The following is a 20,820-nucleotide window of genomic DNA, read 5'->3' as shown; positions in this document are numbered from 1 at the left end:
TTTAAAAAAAACTTATCCATTTCTTCAACTATTATCCCAATTCATTGTATCACATTTCCTTGACACTTAACATAATTCTAAATCTGCAGTCTAACTTTTCTTCCAAGTTCCTTCTAGATTTCAATCTTACTGTACTTTTTCAAATAAAATTTAAATTTCCTTCCATTCTTCTCCCACTGCGTCGTCCCTCTGGTCATGGAGTTTCCTGGTCATCTCAGCAAGTTCCATATAGTCCATCATTTTCATCTGCCATTCTTCAATCGTTGGTATTCCTCTGTCTCATTCTGTATTTAATACTGTATGTTTAAGGGTTGTAAATGTATCTGTCCACATGTGTCACTCTATTTAGAGGAGCAGCATTATGGTGCTTTGTTTTCTGAGCAGCAAAGCTGGGAGCAGATCTTGTAGGGCTCACAGCAGAGATGGTCTCTGGCCCCTGCTTGCCACTATCAAAAATCCAGACCAAAGTTCAGATGACAAAAACTTCCATCAGTATCAGTCACAAGATAGATGGAGCTGAACTATTGGTATGGAGAAGTTAACATTTAAATCAAAAGTACTCAAGAGGTCAGTATAGAACAGATAAGTTTGTTTTTGTTTGGTTTGATTTTGTGACCTAGGTCAACATCCAAGAACATGATTGATCTCCGCCGTTTGTGTTTAAATGGATCTGGTTAAAGTTATGTTACCAGACGTCCCCGTTTCCCTGGGACAGTCCCCAGATTTAAAAATCAGTCCCCATTCAAAATCCATTGAAGTTGAAAAGTGTCCCCGGATTCATTGAAAAAATCTGGTAACCTTAGAAAGCCTCTTGAGTTGTTCTTTTTCTTTCCTTATGTGCCATCTCCCTTTTTTTGAATTTGTAATATAAAACGGAGATTTGTCTGTTGTTGTTGTTGTTGTTATATGGCACCATGCCTGATTCAGGTAGGTAGCCGTGTTGGTCGAAAAAAATTAAAAAATTGTCCAGTAGCAGCTTAGAGACCAACTAAGTTTGTTCTAGGTATAAGCTTTCGTGTGCATGCACACTTCTTCACATATTTATTTTGACTATGCCTGATGATTACTGTATAAGTTTTCATCCGTGCCCAACGTTTGTTATTTGTTTGCATTTCTCCATCCGTCCCCCCAACAATACAGTAGTACCCCGGGTTACACACACCCCGTGTTGCGGACGTTCGAGTTGCAAATGCCTGCAACCCGGAAGTGTTTTCAGAGATGCACAGAAGCGTTCTGCGCAGAAGTGCTCAAATCACGCTACTTCTGGGTTTGTTTTTTGTTTTCTTTCCCATGCGTTCGTGATATGCGCGCCCGTGTTACGTACCATGACCCGGAATGGATCGCGTGCATAACCTGGGGTAACACGGTATACACTTTTTTTTGAAAAGTTGGTTACAGCTATTACATAACTGACTTGGCTGTTAAAAGAGTTACCCAACTCAACTGAACATCCTCCCACAATTCACAACAACGCAAAGCCAGCCTCTTGTCGCATTGCTCTTGCCACTATTTCCTATGAAAGCCGAACCACAGACAAGCTTTTCACCCATTCCTCCAAGCAAGAAAGAAAATGTGCGAGCAAATTTATTGACACCTGCACGAATTATGATAGCTAGGAAGTGGAAGGGGCAAGCAGAATATAAAATGGAAGAATGGTATAAAGGGTGTGGGATATAGCTATTAATGATAAATTAACGTGTGCCATTAAGGTAAGACAGGGAATACACAGGAGAAATGATTTTGAGGAGATACGGAAGGTGTTTGTAGAATATGTACTGTTAAAACGGAAAGGGATCAAACCATCGCAAGAGGTGTTGAAACTTTGGGAGCTTGGACGGCTACAATGGAATGGTCTTGGTGGTGGGGTGCACATTCTTATTCTTATTTATTACTTATTACTTTGTCAAAATAATAATAATAATAATAATTGGTGCTTTTCCTAAAAAAATGTTTAGGGGTACTCTCATTTTGACTCAAGAAAATCACATTTTATAGTTCAAATCGGGAAAAATAAATACAGAAGTACCTCGGGTTACGTTACCTTCGGTTAACGTAATTTTGGGTTTCGCCACATGCACATGCGCAGAAGCGCTCTATCGTGCCATACGTGTGTGCAGCGAAGCGGTGCCTCTGGATATGGACTTTTCAGAGTAAGTACAGACCCCTGGGACGAATTAAGTTCATATCTGGAGGGTCCACTGCACAGTAAATGGACAAAAGTACAAAGATTTACAAAATGTTGACAGGTATGAGTCCCCCCCCCCCAGAAAAAAGCACTGATGATGATGATGATGATAATACATTTTTTTAAAAAGAAAATGTGTGAGCGTGTGTCTCCTTAACAAACCCCAGCACCCTCAACGAACCACAACTCGCAGAACCCTTAAGGAAACTACAACTCCCAGAACCCTTTGGGCGGGGTGGGAGAGAGGAAAAAGAGCCGCGGCTGTTTTAAAGCGGCACCGTAGCGCTTCAAACGCTCGGCTGTGCGACCGCGGGGACAAACTCCCGCTTGCCGAAGAGGCGGCCATCCCTGTTGTTGTTGTTGTTGTTGTTGTTGTTGTTGTTGTTGTTGTTGCTGCTGCTCTAAATCCCACCCACTCGGCCCCCTTTCCCCCCCTTCGCGCATTGCGTTTCTCCCTACCTGGCGGGTCCCCCTCCCCCCCCGGACTCACCTGTCTGGAGCCCCTCCCTCCCTCCCACCCTCTGACGGAGGTGGTCCATCTTTTCCCCTCCCGAGCATGCGCACGCCGCTTCAGTCCCATCACTCTCTCTGACCTGCCCGCCTACCGCCGCTGCCGCTGAGCGCGCGCCCGCTCGCCCGCCACCCGCGCGCCCTGGTTGCGAGAGCGAAGCTTCTCCCTTCTTCTTTTTTTTAGCTCTGCGCGGGAAGGGAGGAGGAGGGGGGGGCCGCAGGCGGAGGAAAGGAGCGGAAGCCATCCGGGTCTCTCTGCGCATCTCCGCGCTCGCCCTCTCCCCGGCGGAGGGGAGGGGAGGGAATCCCTGCCGGTTGGGTGGCCGTCGGAGGCCGCAGCAGCGATGCATCTGCACCAGGTGCTCACCGGCGCCGTCAACCCGGGAGACAACTGCTACTCGGTGGGCAGCGTCGAGGACACCCCGTTCACGGTGAGGGCGGCGCGGCCGGGACGGATCCGTCCTGAGGCGGAGGGTCAAGGGAGGGAAGGCGAGGAGAGAGAGAGAGGGTGGCACCCAAAGGAGATGCAGAAGAAGGCACCCTCTTCGTCCTGCCAGGCTTTCTGCCCTCGGGGTCTGGGTGGGGCACTGAAAATTTCTATTCTCTCCCCCCACCCCTCCAAAAAAACTAAGCTATTTTTGGTCTGGTTTTCGTTCCCTGGTGTGTGCGTGTGTGCTTGTATATGCTATATAAAATTATTTTCACAGTGCGGTCTGCAAAATTAGGCTGGACCTTGCCCCAAAAGGTTTTGAATCTTTATACTACAATATACTGTACTGTACAATATAATGTACAGTAATGTAATGTTGTTATGCTGTCTGCGTACTTGTCCACAAAATTCAGCCGGACCTTGACCCAAAAGGTTTTGAATCTTTGTACTATAATATACTATAACATAATGTACTGTACTGTAATGTATAATATACCTGTGGGTGGTATTCGGTGCTAGTCCAGCCCGAAGTAGGCCAGCTGAAATTAATGCACACCTAACATATCCACTCTTAGTTAGATGCAACCCAACGTGGATATCCCTCTGACTCAGTGGTTCCCAACCTTCTTTTTTGGCCATGCCCCACCTAAGCATCTCTAAAATCCTGATTTTCCCCCTGCCCATGACATGTAATTCTTATTATTCAAAAAGTGAACTATTCATGTGGAGTAAGCCAAAAAGGCCATTCACTGTTAATAACTCATTCTCGAATTGCCCCCCTTAAAAATCAAATTGCCCCCCTGTGGGGCGTGTGCCCCAAATTGGGAACCATGGCTCTGACGTGTCTGAAGTACGAATCTCTACATATATACCATAATAATGGATGTATCTATATATTTATCTAAGGTGTGTATCTCATCAGGGAGGCATGCCTCTAGCCGGTAGAGTATGAGACTCTTAATTTCAGGGTAATAGGTTCGAGCCCCACATTTGGGCGGAAAGTTCCTGCATTGCAGGGGGTTGGGCTAGATGACCCATGTGGTCCCTTCCACCTCTATGGTTCTAGGATTCTGTGACCTGCCCTTGCTAACTAAAATAGTGTACCTGTGTATGTGTGTCCTATTTATTTCCTTTTAAAAACAGCATTATATGTTTGTGGCTTTAGTGACAAGGTGAATAGTGGAGCTGGCGGGTGCTTCCCAACAGGGTGAGGGAATGATAGGATGGTTGGGGTGTGTGTGTGTGTGTGTTGGGGGGGATGACAGCGTTGCCAAGTGGTCACTAAACCGCTCTGGCCTGCCTCCTTGCCTCTACATGAGCTTTGAGCCACAGAAATCAACAACTGAATCATGCATCTGCTTCATGACTGCTGCTAACAGGCCTGCTTGAAAACTTCACAGTCTTACGGTGGTGGTGGTGGGGGTTGGTAATATATTTTCTCCTTTCCCACTAGTGGTGTTGATGTTTTTGTCTTTAGGCATGGGAATGCAGGAGTTGTAACTTCTAAAGTAAAGTCCTGTGGAAATAAGTAGTGTTGTTGGCCAGTCCTTGCTGACCTTCTAGCATGAGCTGCCTAATCTCTTCACTCCTTTGTGTTTGTTTTTGATGTAATAATGTCCTTAGTCCTGCTAGTGGGTGAGTGGCAAAGATTTGGGGTGGATTTCTTTCCCCAGAGTATCTTGGGAGACAATGGTGGAGGCAACGCGCATAGTCTTACTTTCTTGATGCAATCGGTGGATGCACATTAAAACTCTTATCAGTCTTTTATGTGAGAAAATGGTGTAATGCTGAAAATACCTCGGTCCACCTTGTAATGGAAAGGTTTGTGGTTGCAACAGCCTGCTTAAATCAGGGATAGGAGACCTGTGGCCCTTCAGCTGTTGCTGGACTCCAACTCCCATCAGCCCCAGCCAGCATGGCTGACGATCAGCGATTATGGGAGCTGTAGTCAAGCAATACCTAGCTGGCCGAAGGCTCCTTACCTGTGACAAATATTTCGTGGGCTAGCTGTGGATGAGCTCTGAAGTTGAATGGAATATATAACTCCCTCAGCTAATAATAAATGAAAGTGGGAGGGATCTTGCACCTAACAGCTGGTGCAAAAAAGCGTTGCTTTTTAGGAGTTTTTGAGCAGTGAAAACAACAGCAATAATAATAATTAGCGTTTGGAGGAGAGGAGACTGGGCATGTTAATCTTTGTGACATACACAAGCCTGAAGTAATTTTTGTCAAAATTATTCTGAATATAGCATCTATTTCTCAGACACTTTGGGGGCCTGTTGAAAAACCTTTCTATGCAGAAATGGTTTCACACAGTTTTGCCCTTTTAATAACAATTCTGCCAAGAAAAGAAAGTATAGGTATTCACTCCAGAGTATTTTCTCTTTTCTGCTGCTATGCAGCTCTACTGACGTCTAAGGACACTGCACAGCCACTGCTTCCTGTGACATTCATAAAAACCGTAATCCGTAGTATTTCTTTCATCACAGTGGAACTCAAGTTCAGCTAATAATATGTGGGCTGCATATTGTGTAGCCATTTTTGTCTGAATGCTTTCTCCAAATTTTGATCATTATAAAAATGAACAGACTCTTTACTGCAGATCTGTGGGGTACTGTTTTAATGCCAGTTTGCTAACAGCACTGAAGCAGGCCAGAGACCGTGAGGCTGAAGGAGAGGAGAGATGGATTGTATTTCATAGATCATTCTTGGCATTGCTGGTTTTCTTATATGTATGTTCTGCTTAAGGAACTGGGGGGCCTGAAACCATGATTGGAAAGTGTAAAATAATTGTATTAGATGTGTCTGTTGTAATCTATGCCAGCCCAGGTTGTAAATGACAATGCCTCAAGGTCTTTCTTTGCGGTGATTCTCCTAAAAATGATATTTTTATAAAATAACCATTGTTTGTTGAGTGGCTTTATTGTTTGAATGCAGTAAGCTATCTCATGCCACAGAGACTTTGTTTTCTGGTGGTCTGAACTATCAGACTCTCAGTGTTTAAATTATATATTGTGTCTACAAGCAATTAGAAAGAAGGCAAGACATTGGCAGTCACCATATGAATGATTGCAGCAAATAGAGATCCTTATAATTAAGGAATTGCCCCCTTTTATCACAATCCCTGTCTCTCTTCCCTATTAAACCAGAAAAAACAAATGCACCCAACCCTCACCTTTTTGTAATATCCAGGTTTACCTGCCACAGTCTCCTCTATCCTACAAGATGCTATTGAAAGTAATTCTGCTGGCCCATCTATATACATTAGGGGTCCCCAAACTAAGGCCCGGGGGCTGGATGCGGCCCAATCGCCTTCTAAATGCGGCCCACGGGTGGTCCGGGAATCAGCATGTTTTTACATGAGTAGAATGTGTCCTTTTATTTAAAATGCATCTCTGGGTTATTTGTGGGGCATAGTAATTCGCTCATGTTTTTCCCCCCTTCAAAATATAGTCTGTCCCTCCCCCCCAAGGTCTGAGAGACAGTGGACCGGCCCCCTGCTGAAAAAGTTTGCTGACCCCTGATATACATGATGCTTTACAAAGAATCTGGAGTTTCAGTTAGGTAAATTAGCTAAAGGGACTCCTGGGAAAGTTCTCAATACCATACTGTTTTGAGGCAGCAAGAAGAAATCATTTCAGGTAGAGCTGTGTGGGCAAAGGTCATTGGAAGGGATGTGTTGGGAAATAAGTGGAGATAGATAAGGAAGGCCATACAAGGGGTGGTGGTTAAAGATGATGAAGATTGCACAGGATCAGGGAGTGGACAGGAAGCCCTGGAAGGGATTTTAGGAGGGGAGTTGCAAGGTCAGAGCAACAAGAGTGGAATCAGAGTGCTACATGGCTGCAGTTGGATGAAGGTGAAACAACTTAAGTAAATCTTCATCTCTACTGAGAGGTGCTTTGACATTTGCCCCATATTTTATTCTTCCACGCAGGACATTTCCTTTGTCAATATGGGCTTACTGATGTCGAGTTCTTTGTGTACGTCTTCCCCAGTAAGCCTGGGGATCTGCTTGCAAGGTACCGACTGGAACCACCACACAAATAAAAAGGTGGAGGAAAGGTAGCTGCAGGCAGTCGCAAGTTCTGTGCTGCGGACCTGGAATTTCCCCTTCTATCCCACTGAGGACAGTCGATCCTGCTGACTGCAACCGAGTGGGTGGGATTTTTGCAAAGGTAGCAAGCATCCCCTTCAGCAGAACAGTGTAGAATGCTGATCTCTGGTAGTTTAGGGATATTAATTCCTCCGTCAAACAGTAGCGTGAGCAGAATGATGATGCTACTTTGTGAGGGTATTAAAAACATCAAACAGTCATGCTGCAACTGATCCTAAGATGGCTAGACTTCCCAGGCCTATCATTCATCCGTTGTTTGGACATCATATTGGTGGTGCAAGCTGTGCCAGTTACTGTTTTTAAAACAAGTTAGCTTCCACCTTCTATCATTGTGCATGACTTGGGAGTCCTTAACTTTCAGCATCTCTGTCCTGTGCAACCTGACAGAAATGAGTGTTTTGGGAATAGTGTAGTCATCCCTGCGATTGTCTTCATTTCTGTTTAGATTTATAGTGAGGCACTAGTGAGCCTCCTGATGTTATTGAACTCCCAGTTTTCATAAACCCCAGCCAGCATGGCTAATGGTAAAGGATTGTGGGAGTTGTAGTCCAATAAATCTCTGGAGGTCCAGAAGTTCCCCACCTCTGCATTAGAACACCAGTGACCCTAATGCTAAGTGAAACCATAGGAATTTTCTCTCTTGCAGACATTGGGAATTACTCAAGGCAGTTTTCTTGAATGTGTTGTCAGTTTAGCCAAGGAACAAGAAAGCAAAGCTTTTTGCACTTTTCCCAGTGTCTCTGTGTGAATCTGTGTTTGGCTCTTGAGATATATTCTACTGCAAGAATATCGTTTCTGCCAGCCATTTGCAAAACAGTGTCCTGGTTTACATGTAACGATCCCAGTCTGATAAACTAAGTTTTATTAACCTGTGAATGAGTTGTCTGCCCTTGCACTGACACCTTGTCTCTCTGCTTCCCTCCTTCCTTGGTGCATTCAGCTTAAGCCTCAATTAAGCAAAGCTCTCTTAGTTTCTTAAACCACAGTTTCCTGTGCCATGTGAATTGGGAAACTGGTTTAAGAAACTAAGACAGTGTCACTGAAGCTGGGCAAGCTTGTTCTGAGGTCAGTGCAGCACAGCTTATCAGACCAGGATTATTACGATTGAACCTGTTGGAAATCAAGAGCTTTTAGTGATCGACAAAGGAAGCTGCCTTTTACCGAGTCAGACCATTGGACCATCATGCTCAGTATAGTTTACACTGACTGGCAGGGTTTCAAATGGATGTCTTTCCTAACTCTGCTTCGAAGTGCTTAGGGACCAAACTTGAGACCTGTTGCATGCACTCTATGAGCTATGGTTCTTCCCTGTTCTTCTGGAATTTGGGCAGAACAAATACTTGCATGGGAAATAGTGCAAATCAAATGACCGATAAAATATATAACATTGACCCTTGTAGAAGACAGGGACCCTGAGATTACCCTGAAAGTAGCGAAATACTGTGTAGCAGCCATAAAGCTCAGAGAACAAGCGGTGTTATCGCTATGAACAGAACCCTAAATTGCAATTTTTAGGCAATATTTTAAATGCCCCGATTCTAATCTATATATTTTAAATGCTGCTGTATATGTGTATATACGTGTATGGTATTTGCTGTGCAAATTTTAATGTATCACTTTTGTATTGTTGATTTAGTGAGTTGGTCTGTGACCGTAAAAATAAATTCATTCTTTATATAACATTGCTAATGTGTGGATTACAGAGCTCATAAGGTTATTAAATTACTGGATGTACATTAACTGCGCTTCTGGGTTTTCCACTGTCTATTATGGGCAGGTAGCGTAAACCTGCCTGCTGTTACATAGCAAGATATAGGAGTGGTTGTTCAGTGAGTACATCTGATGATTCACTCTCCTGCCAACTCAACTTCATCACCTATAAGCAACAGGTGCTTCTGTAGCTTTCATCCAAAGGCTCCAAAACCATTGACGCAGTCTTTGCCAACAAGGTGTCACTCAAAGACTGAAGTGTCCAGGTACTGCAGACAGTTTAATTTATTGGAAATCATTCTTTAGTACTCAGCTTCCAGGTCCAAGGCTTCCCATACCGTGCTAGGATATCAGGACAGCTAAATCAGGACAGCCACAACGTCTTTGTCTGAAGATGAGCCAGTCAAAAACTAATCAGGTGGATAAAGATTAAGGAGAAGGTTGGAAGCGTGGGCAGGGCAGAACAGGAGAGTATGGAATCGTGAAATGTAATGTGTCATAGCTAGTGCTACAATATATTTGGCTTTAAGGCACCCCAATATGGAATACTCCTACCAGGCAAATTTGGCTTGCAGCAACTTAAAAAAAAAAATCACTATCCAATGCTTTTAATAGTTTATGTAGCTACTTACTGTTGTTATGTTGCCTTCTCTTTCTGTTTTGTGAATTTTAGAGGGCCTTTTGCTGCCGTGGCCTTAAAAATGTATTATTTTGCTTTTTTATATGTTAATAGGTTTGGATATGTTTTATAAAGGAACAATATGATGATGTACCTGCAGGTAGTGAAAGCAAGCTGGCTCATTTCAGGCCCTCATTAGCCTTTGTGGTCCTGTTCAGACATACTGTTTTCCAAGCTTTTAATTGTGGTGAAGAAACCGGAAGTGTCTTACAGGCTTGTGTGGCCTATCCTCTTTTCTCTCTTGAACAAATCACCCTCTTTTTCGGTGTTGTACTGTAGATAGCATGGCATTATATCTGCTCTGAGATTAAAGCAAATTGTGGCTACTTTTAACATGGTTTTACAAAACCAGCTTCAAACCATGGCCAAACATAGTTAATGTTAGTGTAGACATAATGAAACTTTGGTTAACACTGAAGGATATTGTGTGAGTTAGAGAATATTCCTAGTCTCATAACAGTAGTTGAAAGGTATAGAATTTTTACATCACCAGACCCTTTTGCTAGATGTCACACGCTTAATGCTGTTTATTTAATGGAGAATATAGTTTGTTTGTTTTTTACTTAAGTTTGTATAGCACCTTTCAGCCATAGAGCTCAGGGCAGTTCACAACAATTTTATAAGTGTTGTTAAATGTTCTCCCTTTTTAATATATTTCCATCATGGAATTCCTGTTTTTAAATTAATATCCGGAATATAAGTGGGGACGGGGACGGGCGATAGATGAATCCTTTAAATTAGCATTACTTTTGGCAGACCTGTGCCAACAATCAGCTACCTCTGTAAAAACAGAGTCCTTTTTGGACAGCTCCGGTGCTGAAAACTGTCTGAAGAAAATGATTTCATAGCACGGAAAGACAATTGGAAAGTGCAATTGCGCATTGCATTAGAAATTAGTCAGGGTGTTCTTGAATAAAGAACCAACATAAATGATGCTGTTGCTGGAGTAATTTAATAACGCGGTGTTCTGTTATGCAGGATAAAAAAGAACATGCTGTTAAGTTGTCCCTATTTTGTATACTTGCATGTTCCAGAATTATATGGATTTTGCTTCATTCAAGGTATAGTTAGTTTGGTAAATTACTTTGTGTTCTTAAAAATTTCTAACTACTGCAGACTAGTTTAGCACTTTGCTACAGTCTCAGGTGGAAGTTCTGCTGGAAGTGTCCCAAATCCTCTTCATCAGTGCTTTGTAAAGTCCATTCACACCAAATACTCAGTTACAAGTATCTAAAAAACATCAGCTTTACAGTGTTGGGGTGTAACTCCACCGACATGAACCCTTTCTAGATTTGAGGTACTCTTAGAGGCTCTCTTGCAAGAGTGAACTTCTGTGAATACCAGATATAACACAACCTTTTCTACAGTTGCCCTGGACCTGTGGAACTCACTTCCTCATTGAGCTCCGATTTACATAGCGTTTTGTAAGCAGTCTGAAATCTTGCTACACAGTTCTGAATTAATGATTCTTTTCAGAAGTTTTAGTTGGTAACTTAGGCTAGGAATGTGCATTGTACGCTGCTGTGGAAATGATTGTTGAAAAGCACAGTAACATTGCTGGACTCAATGGATCTTAAACACTTAGGTATGTGTTTGTATTTATTTGATATCGATGGGATTGAAGCACCCTGTACCTGGATTGTTCCCGTAATGCGGAGGAGTCCAGGATGCACAGTTTATCCAAGTTTGGAGGACAGCTTCCATTTACATGCAGCTTCTCTCCTTACTCCTGCCCAGGAATATTAAAAAAGAACCTTGGGAGAGGCTTTAATATGACCCACATCCCTGAATGTCCTTTAACTACCCACCACCTAGAGAGGTATTCCACCTGTGGAAGAAGAAGCTCCATTAATTTGTGATGCACCATCTTAATATGTCATGAATGTTCACCCAAGTAGGACCCAAAAATGAACCTACATGGTTTTGAAAAGGTTACCTCCAAGTACCCCCTGGATGAGTCACTTAGTTAATGCCCAGTTTTTCCTGGCAGCATATTTGTTTTGCTTTTGGAAATGAGTTGAGGAGATCAAGGGTATTTTGAAGTCACCATATAGAATAGCAGTGGCAGAAGTGCCAGAGAGCTAGGAAGAGTTCCCTTTCCATTGGCACTGAGTGCCGCGTATTGAATTTTTGAACTACGGTATTTTATTGAGTATCATTTGATCAAAAGGTTGGCTATTAGTCTTTAAATCAGCCACCGTTAAATTTGTCCATAGAGCTGCCTCATATTTCAGCACTCACCTACTAGCCATAGTCAAAGCAGAAGCATATCAGCAAGTGAATCAGCTGGTGAAGGAAGAATGGTAGGATTCTGTCTCTCCTTTGTGCCCAGCATACAAAACAAGTGTGCTGGTAGAAGAGGTAAGCCCCCACCTCCATGTCCAACATAATATACTCAGAGGGCTGCTGAAAGAGGGATGTGAGCCCTCGGTCCCTCCTATGTGAGCCTTCACAGACTGGTAAGCATTTCTGTAGGCTAGCCACTCTTATGGGCATATTTACAAGGAGACTATGGATTCTCAGAGCACTGTGCTCCTTTGAGAGGAAGGGCGGGATAGAAATTTTATAAATGAAATAAACAAAAAATAAATTAAGAAACACTGGCTGGGCACTTTCAGTTTTTTTCCAAGATGGACGTGCAGCCATTGGTAGTGCTTGACGTGCATCACTTGGCTCCTAGAGCACGGACTGATTTGTCACTATGGAGCTTACCTGAAGGCAGTTCTTACCTGCTTCTGGCAAGTGGAAAATTACATGCCTGTGAGCCATTTAAGATGCAACACTTCTCAGCCCTTTTTATTTATTGAAAGATTCTCTGCCTGTGCTTATCTGGGTCTGGCTACCAAATGCAGCTAGATCTTTGTCACTGCCTTGGATCGGGCCAACAGGCTTCATCTTAATGCAAGCTTTGGCAAAAAAGAAGAAGTGCAGTTTTTCTTACATTTTGAGAATCCTGCAAGTCATTCCGGCTCCTCTGGCAGCTTGCAAACTCCCATCTAGTTTTCTCTTGCAGGTAGCAGAGTGACTAAAGCAGAGCAGACTCTGTGTGTGGGTGGTACTTAAGCTTGCTTCGTGTTCCTTGCCTTTGTCAGGGCTTTAAATCTGCAGAACTCATGCGCCGCTATCGTAATTGCTGCAGGAGACTCTGCCCAGCTTCTCCTCAGCATTTCTGTGTTTTGGGAACCATCTCGAGCTTCTTTCCTTCCTTCTACCCTTCCAAAACACTCCAAGATGTAATTGAATATTAACAGGGTACAGTGCTTTTTAGCATGATTTTAAAAGCAAAAGCCAATGTTCCTGAATGCTTATAATGTTTTTGCAGCCTTACAAATAATTCCAGGGAAAAATAGTAGTCCATGCATTTTTAATAGACTTTGTGCCTACGCATGCTTGTGCAATTTGCTTGCAATCTTAACTTCTTATGTAAAGCCTGGTTGCTTGAAGGTAATTTATGGTCATCATGGAGGACTAAGCAAGTGGTCCCCCCCCCCAAAGCCTGGTTTGCTGCACCGCAGTCCTCAAGACATTCAGGATACCGGGAAATGAACATTTGCCTTGTATTTGAAGAAAGCCTGATCACTGGTTTCTAATGCATGAGTCAACATGGACCAGGTCTCGAATGTGGTCACTCTAGATCAAGGGTAGCTAATACATTGCCCTTCAGAGGTTATTGGACTCCATCTTTACTCAGCACCAGCCAGCATAGCTGGTAGTCAGGGATTGTGGAAGTTGTAGTCCAACAATGTCTGCAGGGTGCTGCTGTATTGGCTGTCTCTGCTTATATAAAGGATATGTGATAGGGCACAAAAAGATCCTGTTGAGATACTAGAAAACTGTATGCAAACCTTGTTAGATATGCCTTCTCTCATTGACAGTGAAAACGCACTGTGTGCAATTCAGTTTGTTTAAAATATGGGGGGGGGTCAAAGGAAAAAACAAAGGATTTTAAGAGATTAAAAGGTTTGGAAGGTTAAAAGTCATTAAAAAAAGCTTTTTAAATGTGGAGATATAGCTGACAGGAAATCAGGGTGGTGGCTGCAAGGCTGTTAGCCTTTGTTAAAACAAATTTACGATGCTAGTTCACAAAATTCTATGGTGCAAATTCCTGGAGTCGCTGGAACACATAAAACAACTTTGCCTTCAATAAGAGGGATTTTTAAAAGAACAAAAAAGGAGGGGGGAGAAGCTAGCAAATCAAACCCCCATCATGTAATTGAAAGGGAATATGTGGAGCTCTGATAAGCACATCTTACCTCGGCGCCATCTTGCCCCTCCTTACCCTATGCATCAACTGTATGCATCAGTGGCTAAACCAGAGAGTCGCATATGCATTTCCCTTTTGCTTTCAAAGATAGCCACGGTGAGCATTGTGTGTTTTCACCAACCATGGTTAATACAAAATCACAGTTTACAAACCAGGTTTGCAAACTGGCCTTTTCCTGATTGTGCCAGTGCATATGTCAAGCCAACCATAGCTATTTCCAAAAACAGAAACACAAGAGTGGAGGAGTGAAAGGAAGTTGCACAGGAGCCATCAAGTGCATAGAGGGACAATAAGGCATGTAAAATAGCTTTATGCATGTGGAACAGATTCTGATCCTGTAGTTTGATTTTCTGTGCACAAGTGAGAAACATTTCTCTCTTTGTCCTGGCAAGGAGCTCACAAGGCAGGATGGGTTGATGCTGGAGGCTGCAGCACCATGGATAGCTCCCACTGAGCCGCTCGCTCAGAGGTACAGTACTCCGAAGCCTTATGAGCCTCTACAGGGATATGCAATTCACTCTCCCAGTCTCCACACCAACAATGGAAACTCCAGAGGCAGGCACTGTATAACAGTATAGGAAGAGCCTACTGGATCAGGTCAATGTCCCATCTAGTCTAGCATTTTGCCCTCACAGTGGCCAGCCAGATACTGGTGGGAAACCTGAAAGCAGGAGCTGTGTGCAACAGCACTCTCCACCACTTGTGACTCCCAGGAACTGGCTTTCAGAGACATACTGCTTCCAAAAGTGGAGGGGGAACATAGCCATTGTGGCTAGTAGGCTTTGATAGCCTTATCCTCCATGAATTTGTCTGATCTTCTTTTTAGAAAGCCTTCCAAGTGAAGATGCCCAGGTGCCAGGATGGCGCCTCACATCTCCACCATCTGGAGGTGCATCCCTGGGGATCCTTGAATCTTGCCTGTTTTCACACATTAACAGCACACCCTGTAGAATTCTATCCGTTATATTTCATCCGCACAACCAGAACAAATTTCAGAAACCAAAAAGTCACACTGGCAACTAGACATTCGTGTTTTGGCAACTGTAATCCTGGGTTAAGGAGCCATTTGACACCTAGCTTTTATAATCTGAGTTTCTAACACTGCTTCCAAATGCTTCAGTGCCTGATGTGGGTTTCTGTGGTGGGAGCCTGGCTGTTTGGCCTCAGAAACTGAGAGGTTTCTGCCTTTGGCTGAGTGCGCTTAGGCTCAGTGTCAGGAGCTCTTCACAGTAGCCTCAGTCTTGGCCTGCTTCCCCATCCCAACTCCAAACTTGAGGATGGCAGCTTGACAGGAAACGTGTTTCTGCAGGTAGAACAACTGGATCGTGGCCAAACTCCTGTTCTGTTCTTCTTTTCTTTTTCTGTTGTCGATCTTTTGATCCACTGAACTTAGCACAATATATGATTGAAGGAGAATGGCTGTGACTCAGTGGTAGAGCACATGAGTTGCATGCAGAAAGGTCACTGCTTCAATCCCTGCCATCTCTGGGTTGGACTGGGAGAGACCCCTGTCGGGAATCCTGGAGAGGCACATGGACCAGTGGTTTGACTTAGTGTAAGGCAGCTCCTATTTAAGCATTTAACACAGGATTATGGGTTTTGTTTTTCAAATATCTATATTGTCATCTCTTCATAACTACTATTGGAGAAAGCAGTGTGCGTTGGCTACTGGTGCTGATTCAGGTGTTGAGTTTGTTCTGTACCGTGCATGTTATGATTCTGTAGTTGGGAATGAGCAGATGGGAGGAATTTTATTACCCTCCAGGATGGGAGTCTGCTTTGGTATAGATCCGGGCCCCTCTCAGGTGAGAGATGTGAGAGGATAATTAGCTGGTCCTGTGGGGATGGGAGCATGAGGCCATTAGTGCTTCAGAGATTAGGAGAGTATTTTCCATCTGTATGTTTGGAAATGACACTTTGTATGGAAGTTCCAATATTGTTGAGTGTGAGTGGTTTATGCCTAAGTGGTTGGTAATGTTTCAGGTAGCGAATGATTGTGTGTGAAATGGTTGTTGAGTGAGATGGGATGAAGGATTATATGTACGTTGCGCTGTCAGAAAAGTTATATTACACTGCCTTCCAGTGATCTCTGATTTTACTTATTTTTATAATAGGTGTATGGATAATTTATATGCATTTTGCTATGTGAATTATTTGACATTCTTTTATTGTGCTTTGTGTGTGTGTGTGTCACACACACACACACACACACACACACACACACACATATATATTTATCTATTGCAAACCACTTTGAGATCTTTCACATGGTAAGTGGTCTATAAATTGAAACAACAACTCTGCACTGCTTTTAATCCATAGAGCGCTGCATCCCAAGGTGGAAATAGTGGTAATATTGCCCTTGTGCACATAGATGTTCTGGCAGGGTAGTTCTGCAATCTTTCCTCCTTTTGAGAGCTCTAAGCTGTTGGCTCCAAAGGCAGAACGGTTGTGTTACCTTAGTATACAGTTCTCCTGGATCAATACCAGGCATGGGCAAACTCGGCCCTCCAGATGATTAGGGACTACAACTCCCATCCTCCCTAGCTAACAGGCGGACCAGTGGTCAGGGATGATGGGAATTGTCACAAAACATCTGGAGGGCCAAGTTTGAGGAAGCCTGATCAATACGCTGGAAACAGCATTGCATTGTTACGGCTACTTTGTGCTGCTCTCCCGTCTCCTTAACTGTTGGGGGAGCAGCGGGGTGCTTTGCCCCTCAAACAGAGTGCCCCAGGCAAGAGCTTAATTTCAAGGTTGATTAATGATTATTAGGATGGGATGTGCTGGCTATCTAGCAACACCTTTGCTAGTGCCTTTGAGAGATAAAAATATGAAAGGGGTGTTAACCTGCTTGTTCATCTTGTTTTAATATCAGGCATCAGTGAAGCAGTGTGCTCAAAATCTATGACTTCTTTTAAAAAAATAAAAAAAGCAATTCATCATACAACAGTTCTTCTTCTTTTCTTTAGACCCAAAGATGTTTTGTCCTTTTTGTTTATCTTTTTACTCTCTGAACTTCCCAAAGAGAGGATATTACAACTGGGAAAGGCTATCATTATTTAGCTCTGATGGTCAGGAGCTTAGATGCTTGTAGCAAAGGGTATTTTTTTATTATCACCTTTTCTTTAGAAACATCTTTACTGTAATGAGATTTACCCAGAAATATGGTCGCTGCAGGTAAGTGGTATATTAAAGATAATACACGTAATAACTTGGAAAAGAACATGTAGTGGAAGAATGTCAGTGGAAGCAGACTTTTCTCATATACTGAAAATAACAATGCTGTAGTTTAATAAGACCCAAGTTATACAAAAGAAGAGTCCTGCTGGATTAGGCCAAAGGCCCATCTAGTCCATCATCCTGTTTTTGCAGCAGCAAACCTTTGGGAATCGTGGAAGCAGGGCTCCTCTCTACATAAAATATTTTATTTATTCACAGGTGATAAATTTCCTTCTCTCCTTCTCTCTCAGTACATTTTGAAACATCATGGAAAAGTCCATTGTTTTCATTCGGCTGCTTCCTCCAGGGAATTCTGGAGAAAATGGAGGCAGTAGGATGTGTACAAGCCAGACTTATACATAAGCATCAGTGTGCAGCATTGCTTTACAGTGCTACCTCGGGTTACAAACACCTCAGGATACAAACACTGCGGGTTGCAGACTCTGCTAACCTGGAAGTAGTACCTCAGGTTAATAATTTTACCTCAGGATGAGAACAGAAATTACGCACTGGCGGTGCAGTGGCAGCAGGAGGCCCCATTAGCTAAAGCGTTACCTCAGGTTAAGAACGGTTTCAGGTTAAGAACGGACCTCCGGAACGAATGAAGTTCGTAACCAGAGGTACCACTGTACATTCAAATGAGCAACTGCACATGAATGGGTGGGGAGCTTTTTTTTCTGAAATGTTCACCAGTGCCTTATTTATGGGGGTGGGGCTGCAAAGAGGAGCAAGTAAGTTGTAGCCAGATATCATTGGGCATAGTATCAGTGATGAGGGACCTCAAACCCAGAGACTGAATGCATCACCCGATCATTGGCCATGCTAGTTGAGGCTAATGGGAGTTGGAGTCCAACATAAGGTTACCAGATTTTTTTCAAAGAATCCGGGGACACTCCCCCCTTTTTTAAAAAAAGAGAGAGAAAAAGTTACTTTAAAAAAGTAAAATCTTCTCTTCTGTGGTCTCCTCTGTCATGTGGCCTTCCTCTGGGCCCTGGCCTGCTCTCTTGGAGTGCTAGCCGCCATGGAGTAGGCTTGGGTCGGGTCTGGCCTCGGCCACGTGTCCTTGCCCTCCCAGTGCTCTCCTACCTCTCCTCCTCAGCGGCAGCGGTGCAGCAAGGTCGGGGCTCCCCTCTTTTCTCTCCTTCCTCTTTCTCTCCCTTCCTTCTCCTTCTCTTCTCCTTCTCCCTGCATCAGTCCAGGGTGTTCCTGGCCCCGGAGCACCACTGGGCAGTCGGTCGGGTGGCCAGGCGCTCTCGCTCCTGGCTCAATTTGGGTTGTGTGTGTGTCAGCGGTTCCCCCAGCTGACGCGCCGGGCATCCCCGGTTCCCCCTTGGCAGTGGTGGCGGCAGCGGCAGTCTCAGCAGCCTGGAGCCAGCCTGGTAGCACAGTTGGCTCTGGCTGGCTTCAGGAGCTGCTTGCTGCCGTGGTGCCTGCCATTCTGCCTTGCCAGAAGTCCCCATATGATGTGTCTTACGCCTTTGAACCAATCACACAACATTCATTCCCTACTAATAAATCTACAACACTTAAAATATAAATCCGGGGACATTAAATGAAATCTGGGGACATTACCGTAAATGAAATCCGGGGACAGATTTGTAAATCTGGGGACTGTCCTTGGGAAACGGGGCATCTGGTAACCATAGTCCAACAACATCTGGAGGGCACCAGGTTAGGGAGAGCTGCTGTAAGTGATACTGTTGAGATTCTGCAGATCCTCAGATTATGGTATTGGGCACCACAAAACTAAAACTTGGCCGTGTTTAAATTTGGACCCCGGGTGTGAAAATTCCAAGCATTGTCTGCAGGCTATGCCCCTCAATGGCTCTGCACAAAGAAGGGTGATTAGTGAATGGCATAATTAATTTTTTTAAATACTGTTTTTATTTATTTTCATGGTGCAGAAGATAAATTTTGAGAAAACTATTGTTACAACCGTAAACAACAAGTAACTATAAAACAACAGACTTTTATCATGCCATGTGTTAAAGTTTCATTTGATTGCTCTAAGAGATCACACCACATTTTCCCATAAGTTCTGGGTGGATTCTTGCCATAGTCTGAACAATTTATGTATTCAATAAACATTTGCCCTATGTTATAAAAGGAATATGGATTGTGTTTGCCCTTTGCCGCTCTCACCTGGCATGTTAGTTTCTCAGCCAATGCTATTGACCGTACTCTGTTATACCAAGAATCAATGTTCAGCCCTTCACCGGTTTTCCAACATCTAGCTATCTCCATACAAACAGCCATCCATAGAAAGGCTAAGAGGTCATCTTTAGGATAATTGCGAGCAGACGGGATCCTAAGCTAGTGCAGGGGACATTTCAATTGTTTTGTTGTCTATCAAGCTTATTTCTTGTTGTATATCAAGCTTATTTCTTTGAAGACAGCATTCCAGAAGGGTTTGATAATGTCACAACACCACCACATATGGAAATTTGTTCCCTTGTGCATCCCCTCCAACATTTAGGGTTGACTTCCTTACATAATGGTGTAATTAATTTGTTAGCCTTTTAAGGCACCATCAGTCTGTGGTTTTTTGGGGGGGTTCAGCAGACTGACATACATGCACCAGCTTACAGTAAAAGGTAACAGTAAAGGTACCCCTGACTGTTAGGTCCGGTCGCGGACGACTCCGGGGTTGCGGCGCTCATCTCGCTTTACTGGCCGAGGGAGCCGGTGTACAGCTTCCGGTTCATGTGGCCAGCATGACTAAGCCGCAGTACTGAAACATAAATGAATGGTGGTGTTCAAACAGTAGTATTGTTGATATTTCTACTTCCTGTGATGATTTGGGGCGGGGAGATTGGAACCAGGTTAAAAAGAAAATACACATGTGTACAGTGCAGTACTTGAAAAATTAAAAATAATGAAATCCTTTTTGACGCATTTCTTTTTAGGCATACGGCTCCGGATGCGATATTGTTATCCTGGCAAATGACTTTGAATGTGTGCAAATTATTCCTGGTGCTAAGCATGGAAACATACAAGTCAGCTGCGTGGAGTGCTCCCAGCAAGGAAGGGTAAGGATTTCAGAGCACTGGTTGGTTCTCAAGCTTTCCGCCCATGGGTCACCTGAAAACTGCTGAGGATCTTGGCAGACCACTTTATCATTTTTCTCTGCCTCTTGTAGCAATTCTAATTCACTGTGCTGGATGCTGGATGCTTTTAACAGCAGCTTTGTTGCTTATTTTTTTTCTTGTATGTTATTTGATTGCATTGCAATTTGAATTCCAAAGAATTCTATGGAATTCAAATTGGAAATGTTCTTCACAGACATGCCACAGGCCACCTGAATGTAGCTCGCAGACTCTGGGTGGTCCATAGACCACAGTTTGGGAACCCCTGGTTTTTAGAACTTTTGAGCAGTGGGAGACAGGAAAGTGTTCTATTTTAAGAAAGAACAAAAGAAAGAAAGAAAGAGAAAGAAAGAAAGAAAGAAATCATATTAAATATAGGAATTAAAATTTTAAGGGTGCACCCTGCCTTAAGAAGTTTTAATTGGCAAATCATATCTGTTTTAATGAATTAATTAACAGTTAAATAAATTACTCTGCTTCATGAATTGAGCACAATTTGGTCTTTTATGATATGCTACTGGCAGTCATTCTGGAAATTACACATGTAAAGAATAGTCTTTCTTTCTTTCTTTCTTTTTGAAAGAACAGAATGTGGTTCATTGTAGCATATACCTTGA

The 20,820-nt window shown here is 43.3% G+C and overlaps 1 protein-coding gene across 4 annotated transcripts in view; it reads left to right on the top strand.

The window, feature by feature from the left end:
- Window positions 1-3,018: 3,018 nt before the first annotated feature.
- Window positions 3,019-20,820, top strand: part of DMXL2 (Dmx like 2) — a 112,443-nt gene continuing 94,641 nt past the window's right edge. For all 4 annotated transcript variants that reach the window (XM_033168081.1, XM_033168079.1, XM_033168080.1 and 1 more), the window contains exons 1-2: window positions 3,019-3,126; window positions 20,024-20,146. In XM_033168081.1, coding sequence (XP_033023972.1) covers window positions 3,040-3,126; window positions 20,024-20,146 — 210 coding nt within the window. In that variant the 5' untranslated portion in view covers window positions 3,019-3,039. The remainder of the gene's footprint in view (window positions 3,127-20,023; window positions 20,147-20,820) is intronic.

The sequence above is a fragment of the Lacerta agilis genome, chromosome 13, assembly GCF_009819535.1.
Source record: "Lacerta agilis isolate rLacAgi1 chromosome 13, rLacAgi1.pri, whole genome shotgun sequence".
In the NCBI taxonomy this organism is placed as follows: Eukaryota; Metazoa; Chordata; class Lepidosauria; order Squamata; family Lacertidae; genus Lacerta; species Lacerta agilis.
The sequence above is the reverse complement of the archived record's forward strand: the minus strand, read 5'-3'. Positions and strand labels throughout refer to the sequence as shown.